The sequence below is a fragment of the Cephus cinctus genome, unplaced genomic scaffold, assembly GCF_000341935.2.
Source record: "Cephus cinctus unplaced genomic scaffold, Ccin1 Ccin1_scaffold1042, whole genome shotgun sequence".
Classification (NCBI taxonomy): Eukaryota; Metazoa; Arthropoda; class Insecta; order Hymenoptera; family Cephidae; genus Cephus; species Cephus cinctus.
The window spans coordinates 79,137-85,943 of NW_014333573.1; the positions used below are offsets into that span (position 1 = coordinate 79,137).

A 6,807-nucleotide genomic window follows, 5' to 3' on the forward strand; every position below is an offset into this window, starting at 1 on the left:
ATCCAGGCAATTCTATGAATTCCTGTGAGTGTTCCGGAGGTGTAGTGCTGTGTGTTGGTGCAGTGTCCACCAGAGTGTCCTTGGGATGCAGTTGACGGCCTCCACGGATTAGCTGCCCCAGCTCCGGTGAGTCTCCCAATTTATTAATTGGTGAAGGGATCTCGATAGATAGTTAAGATTCGTTCTGATACGTTTCCGTTCGTGTATCCAGTTGCGTTTGCTGATTTTACGCGTCCCCAAGAATCGACAGGACCCGTTAAGCTGTCGCCTCGTCCGATAGGTTCCGTCAGAGCTCTCGTTCTTGGTGGAGTTGGGCCTGTTCCACCCCAACTGCCAGTTTATACCGGCTCGTCAGTTCCTGGTGAAAAAAGAATTGGCTGGGGGCCGCCTGGCTTGCGGATGCACGAACGACGAGTGGACGGCCGAAGGTAACGTCGGTTGGTTCTCGAAGATAGTTCGTTCTCGTATGTTTTGCTATCGGTGTCGGGTCATAAGTTAAAGAATTACGTTAAAAACTTTATAGACAGCTGACGGCGCGGGGATTAATTTGTCCTGGTTATAAAAGAAGAGAAAATTCAGTGATCGTGAGCAAATATAGTATTATTCAAAAACATTGGAATAACTGAGGTTAGACCCCTTTTTCGATTTCTATGATAAAAGCATCTTCACGTGACACGATATTCCTGAATAATCCTGTATGTTCTATATACATAGATATATATATGATAACAACGCTATAGAGAACGGCGTAGGAAAGCAGCTATCAAATTTCAAATTCGAGATTAAGCAAATATTTGATTCCGTTCATCTCGATGAAAATGATGTGTGTGTGTGTGTGTATCAACGATATTGCCGCACTGTATGAATCATGTTGACGATACCTGTTATTGCTGATAAAAAATCTCCCCAGCCGTTCAATCAAATATTAATGAAAAATAGCAGCATATCCATACTTGCTTCATCATGACAATTGACATTCCGTGTAACGTTTCAATGTAAGCCGATAAGCAAATGATTTCCATAATATGGGACTGCGCTTTCTCGTAGGGTCCCTAGAATGACTCCTAATAGAAAAAGTCTCCAGGGACGAGTAAGGCGACGGAACGAGGGTGCCAAGGGGTACTTTAGGCAGGTATAGAAGAATTACCAAGGGGATGAAAACCATTCGACTCGAATCTCGTCCGTGCGTAAAGTTACATGCGAGTAGTTCGAATATAGTCATTTGAAAATGTTTAAATGTTCTCCCAGCATGCATCGGCGCGTGTGAAATATATGAAGGTTGCCAAGTGAAACAGAGTGAAGTTTGACGAAGCGACAAGGGCTGGCGGTCACCAGTGTTGCCATAGGCAGGAGGAATTGAAAATGAAATTCGTGTGGCAACTCGCACTGGGCGTGAAAGCGGAAACGTTAGGAAGCTTTTATCCCCCTTTTCCGCTTTACATGCAACCGCGCATGGATTTCGCCGGAACATTGTTCTCGGCGGCAATGGAGATTCGTTCGAAACCGCCTGGCTCACCGAAGGAAAGGGTAACCCTTGCCATGAGCCCATTTCATGAACTGCAGGTGCTAGAGAGAGAGAGAGAGTGGAGGTTGAGCTCACGTTGAAATTAACAGTCCCGTAAAAGGTGAGCTTTAAAAAGATTTTTTTAAATATCATGCAACGTTTAGATACCCTTTTGATACTGTGCTTACCTTGTATCTATAGAGTGGACATCCTAATTCCACAGCGAGGACGGCGTATCGGCCGTTTCCTGCCGGGATGCTCACAATACGCAGAGAGAAGGAGACAGAAGAGAGAGAGAGAGAGAGAGAGAGAGAGAGAGAGAAATATTCTCGGAGCATTGCCAAGGTACCGCTCGCAAAATACATCGTCCGGAAGTAGGAGCTTTCGAGCTTTCGAGTTGCCACAGCTCGAGAGAGAGAGAGAGAGAGAGGAGGAGAGACATCGGTTACGAGGCAGATGAAAGCACCGGAGAAATAAGAGCTTTGCCATTTCTTTACGGTTAAGCAGCGTTTTTTTATTTTATTTCCGCTTAATTTTATTGAATTTATATTTCTTCGCCTTCACGGCCAAAAGCTTCTAGAACATTATACATTATACGTGGATCGATATTATGTTCATGACAGTGATTCTCTTTAAGCGCGATACTCGTTGTCTGACGTTGGGCAACGTCACACGTTATATCCACCGTGCTATTGCGACCGGAAAACACACTTCCGGGATAGTGCAGTTTTTACTTAGAAGACCGAACTTCGCTGCAGATTGTCCGCAGTGCATTTCGGGTAGTGCAGAATGCACCGCGAGCGGCGGATGTATATTAGGCGGATTCGCAATAGCGGGAGCGGCGAAAGGTCAGGAACTTGATAAACGAGGCTGTTTCTCTGCACCCTAGGATATCCTAGGGGCTCAAACCCCCCTTACGGAGTTTAGCGCACTTCCTATACAGGGAAACGGGAAATTCGAGTATGGTTCCCGGGGGAATTCAACCGGTTAGATTCTTCCTTCAATGTTTTTCGTTTCACCCCGCACCGTCCCGACGTCCCCTCGACGCCCCTTCCAACCTTAACAACAACAACCCTCTGGATTAAAGGGTTACGCCACTTTCTACAATTAAAGGGTTGTATCTCTTCTCAATGAATTTCGTACGAAACTACCTACTACGTGTATGCATGACGTAATCCGCTGTTACAGTCGCTTACGACTCTTGGTGTGTTTCGCGTCGTCTTTTTTTTTTTATTATTTTCTTCTCAAAGTATCAAATCCGGAAATTTTGTTCTCTTCACGGCATTAGTCAACATTTTTTCTAATATTGGTCTCCAGTTTGACACGGCATTTCGGATTATCGAAGTGCCACTTGCCTGCGATATATAATGCTTCTTTATTCTTGCAAAAAGGGGATCGTCTGGACTAAAATCCCAATCGTAATTTTCCTGTTTATTACTTTCGCTATATATAGCACTAGCAACGTTCATCGTTGCGAGATCTTGAGTGAACTGAAAAAAAAAATAAATACGGATTTGATCAAATTGTTACCAGTTGGATTAGATAAAATTTACGCGCCGTATTGTATGTGTTTATAATATATCCATTTGACTTACGCGTATGTTGTAGATATATACCGCTGGTCTTATGATAACAGTACCTACTTTGTTACCAACGGTAAATTCTGTTCTGACGTCAAAGAAAACTTCAAGGTTACGAAACTGCACTGTGCTGTACAGAGTTACTTCGCTCTTTGAAATAATTGTACTTGTACCACGATTATCTACTTCTAAAGATTCAATGTCCATCACGAATCCGTCCTCGTAGTAAGCATGTCCTACGAGTTCGTGTCCCCAGGTAGTGGTGCTGAAAATTATAACGCACAGTCTGGATTTGACCATTGAGATATTATGAGCGAAAAGATTTTCTTCGTAGAGACAACGAAAATTGTCTTTCTCTGTATGGCGAGTTGAAATTTCTATGGTAATCTACCAAAAGCTCCTGCAGGGAGACGATGCGCAAGAAAAGGGAATAACGTGAGAGGCACGTCGATATTTCCATCGCCCTCGAGAGTTACGACATTGAGAGTCTTGAAAAACAAAGTGAAAAATTCGCACGAGAAACGTTTTCCAATAGGACGTACCCAGTAACTCGTGGACAGTCACGTTAAAAAACAATTTTCAATCTCGTTACTTACTTGTACGCCAGATCGTAATCGCCTACTGGTAAATTCGAAAAGTCGTTTTCGACTAATTGATTCCACACGTCTTCGACGATTTTACGTAAGTACTCGTCCCCCTGGGTAACGTCAATACTACTTGCACGGCTGTTCGATACGTATAAATATAGAAGCGTGAAAATGTAAAAAATGAGCTTCATGATTCTCCGTGCCTCGAAGTATACCGAACAGCTGACTGGAGCCGAAGACTGTTCAACTCGGAATTTTATCAAACCTCGGCATTCAATAAATCATTTGACGCGAGCCGATAAACGATAGCTATGATTGTAAATATCAATTTAAAAGTCTAGACTAGAAAACATCAACGAAATATCAATATCGCTTGAATATACGACGAATATCGCAAAATTAACTTGTCGATAAGTTCGCAAGGACAGCGCGGATGAGATTAAAACTTTCAGTAAATTTCAGTGACTCGCGTATTTCCAAACTCGGCCAATTAGGAGCACCGACTTTCGATCTCCGCGTTTCTCCTCTGCCTCGCCCGCGCTGAAGCCGTGAAGAAGTCGATCGTCAAGTCGAGCGTAAAGTCTGCGTAATTCGTTAGTCTGGGGATGACGTTTTCTCGGAACGTACAAAAAAAAAAAGCCACCGACTCAATTATGCAAAAGTGACAAATTATGCAAAGTACTTGTAGGGTCTGACTTGACAAGCGAAGGGAGTGGCGGCAGAGAAGAAGTGAGCGATGGGACTTTTTTTTGTCAGCCGAAAACTCATCCCCATTTTCATCTCCGCAAGAGTCCCTGGAACTAGTAGAAATTCCCTCAAATGACAGACAATTTAATTCCGTATGACAAGCACTCGTCACGTGACGTATTTTTAGAAAATTTTTTTAACCCTATTTGTACAATATATATACATACACTCAGATAATACATACTGTCGATAATAAAAAAAAAAAACAATACACCATACATCGTATACGTGGGTATTCGGGAGTATTGCATCATCCGAACGTGGCTCTACCGTGTTAGAATATTAATAAAAATTAAATGGACAGAAACAATTTTAGGTGATGCACAACCATATGTATCATAGGCATGTAAATTATTGACTGTATATTTAATCACGTAATTTTATTGATATATGCATTATAATACGTAGGTATATATATATATATATATATATACAGGTGTAACAAGTGCAAACGTAGGAGGTTCCGATAATAAGGGCGGGCGCGTGGCCATTTATTCCCTGGATGAAGTTCTTGTAACGGAAGCTGCTTGTACAGGTGTAACAAGTGCAAACGTAGGAGGCATGTAAATTATTGACTGTATATTTAATCACGTAATTTTATTGATATATGCATTATAATACGTAGGTATATATATATATATATATATACAGGTGTAACAAGTGCAAACGTAGGAGGTTCCGATAATAAGGGCGGGCGCGTGGCCATTTATTCCCTGGATGAAGTTCTTGTAACGGAAGCTGCTTGCCACTTCCAGGCTTCCTGTTTGACTGTTTGTAATTTTACGCTCGATATGCCATAAGCTTTCTGACATGATTCAGGAGTGGCATCGGCTGTTTACCAAAGAGGATGCCAGCGGAGATATTTTATTAGTAGGATGCCACAAGAGAAACCCCGAGGCACCGAGGTTAAATTCACATCTTCATAGATAAATCCAAATCGTCGCTCTTCCGGTTCCGCCTTTCCTTCCGCCACTTTTCGTACCTATATAATTCTTCATAGCCGCGTAGACCTTTACTTCCTGAAAGTAAACGAACAAACTGACTGACTGACAAATGGAGACATATGGGCATGCCTCTGTTTATATATCTATGTATATATACACAAAGAATCCAGACTATCTATTTACTGCATGCTAAAGAAACTGTCCATGGTTCCGTTTCTTGCATTGAACTTTCTACAAATCGTTCGCCCATACGTTCCCTGAGAACTCCGTGAAACTTTTTCCCCAGCGTCTACCGAAAGTTTTCCTGTTTTACGGTATTATGAATCCCAGCCGTTTCCGGAAATAAAACTGGTCTTGGTTCGCCTACCATTAAATATTCGCATATCGATTTCTTCGTTGGTAGGCACATGCTCGTAAAATTCGTATCTGTGTAGATATGTATATTCTTTTTAATCAGCCGACACATTGGGGATGAATTGAATTAAATTGTTATTTTTATTATTTTATTATTAAACGGATAAAAGGTTTTTCCTATACACGGTAACGAGATGAACGTCAAACAAAAAAGAGATTATTGGTAGAGAAAGGTTTGAAAGCATGCGGGCAGTATTATTTTCGAAGATACATATAAATTTTGTGAAAATGAATTTTTAATATCAATGACGTCATCCTGGCCGTTCACCAAAAATTCCTTGTCATCGTATCCACTTTATATTTTATTTCACGTCGTATCCCATCGTACTTATACAAATAATAACAGAGCCCAAGATATACTGGAGATGGGTAAGAGATGACGAGTGGCAAGAAAATATGGCGATTGGTAAATATACCTATGTATATGCTTCCAAAGAAAAGAGAATCTTTCGTTGACGTGCAGCATCACCTGGACTTGTCGTCTGCCGAGAAGAAAATAAACGAAGTAGAAACTGGACGGCGATGGAAGATTGAAAGTAAAAGAAAATAATAAAAAAAAAAAAAAAAAAAAAAAAAAAAAAAAAAAAAAAAACAACACTATAAGACGATGGTCCGGACAGTTTTTACGGAGTCTGTGTGTACCAAGAAGAAAAAAACAACGAATGTAGAGAAAGACAGAAATCATCAAAGACCAAGGTAACGAATAAAAGGAAAGAAGTGAAAACCGGGTACAAGGAAAAGCTCCAGACGTCCTTCCCATCGTGCATAATTCAGATTCGCGGTACTGGCTCCCGGAAGATAAACTCCAGGCAGTATTTTATTGGCTAGTTGACTTAGCCCGCATCGAGGGGGTAATTTATGTTTTGAATATGCTAAAACTCCACTCATAAATATGAAACTAACGTCACGTGCCCGAATGAGATAACGAAAATTTTCGCGGGACAAAATCACCCACCCCCTTTGACCCACCAGAGCCAAAAACTTTTGTCTCTATCTTTTTTTGTCACGTTACCCCCCCCTCTCCCCCTCCT

General features: G+C 41.5%; 2 protein-coding genes across 4 annotated transcripts in view; one reads left to right on the top strand and one right to left on the bottom strand.

Annotated features, from left to right (window-relative positions):
* LOC107271807 (band 7 protein AGAP004871) overlaps nt 1-6,807 on the top strand; it is a 74,835-nt gene that overhangs the window by 16,285 nt on the left and 51,743 nt on the right. The gene's annotated exons all lie outside the window — the stretch shown is intronic.
* LOC107271757 lies at nt 2,038-3,917 on the bottom strand. 2 transcript variants are annotated; one of them, XM_015748135.2, is made up of 3 exons: nt 3,681-3,917; nt 3,100-3,349; nt 2,038-2,994 (listed from the first exon to the last, which is right to left on the bottom strand). In XM_015748135.2, exons 1-3 carry the CDS (start codon nt 3,860-3,862, stop codon nt 2,749-2,751), a joined length of 678 nt encoding a protein of 225 aa, XP_015603621.1. In that variant the 5' UTR covers nt 3,863-3,917; the 3' UTR covers nt 2,038-2,748. The 2 variants fall into 2 exon arrangements, with proteins under 2 accessions (XP_015603621.1, XP_024944799.1); XM_025089031.1 differs by having other exon boundaries at nt 3,100-3,370.

What these genes read in the sequence shown, in the direction of transcription:
- LOC107271757 (XM_025089031.1), bottom strand. Translation starts at nt 3,862, where the DNA reads ATGAAGCTCATTTTTTACATTTTCACGCTTCTATATTTATACGTATCG. An exon ending in GATTACGATCTGGCGTACAA is followed by an intron (nt 3,371 to 3,680) that starts GTAAGTAACGAG and finishes GGTCAAATCCAG; the next exon opens with ACTGTGCGTTATAATTTTCA. An exon ending in TATATATCTACAACATACGC is followed by an intron (nt 2,995 to 3,099) that starts GTAAGTCAAATG and finishes TTTTTTTTTCAG; the next exon opens with TTCACTCAAGATCTCGCAAC.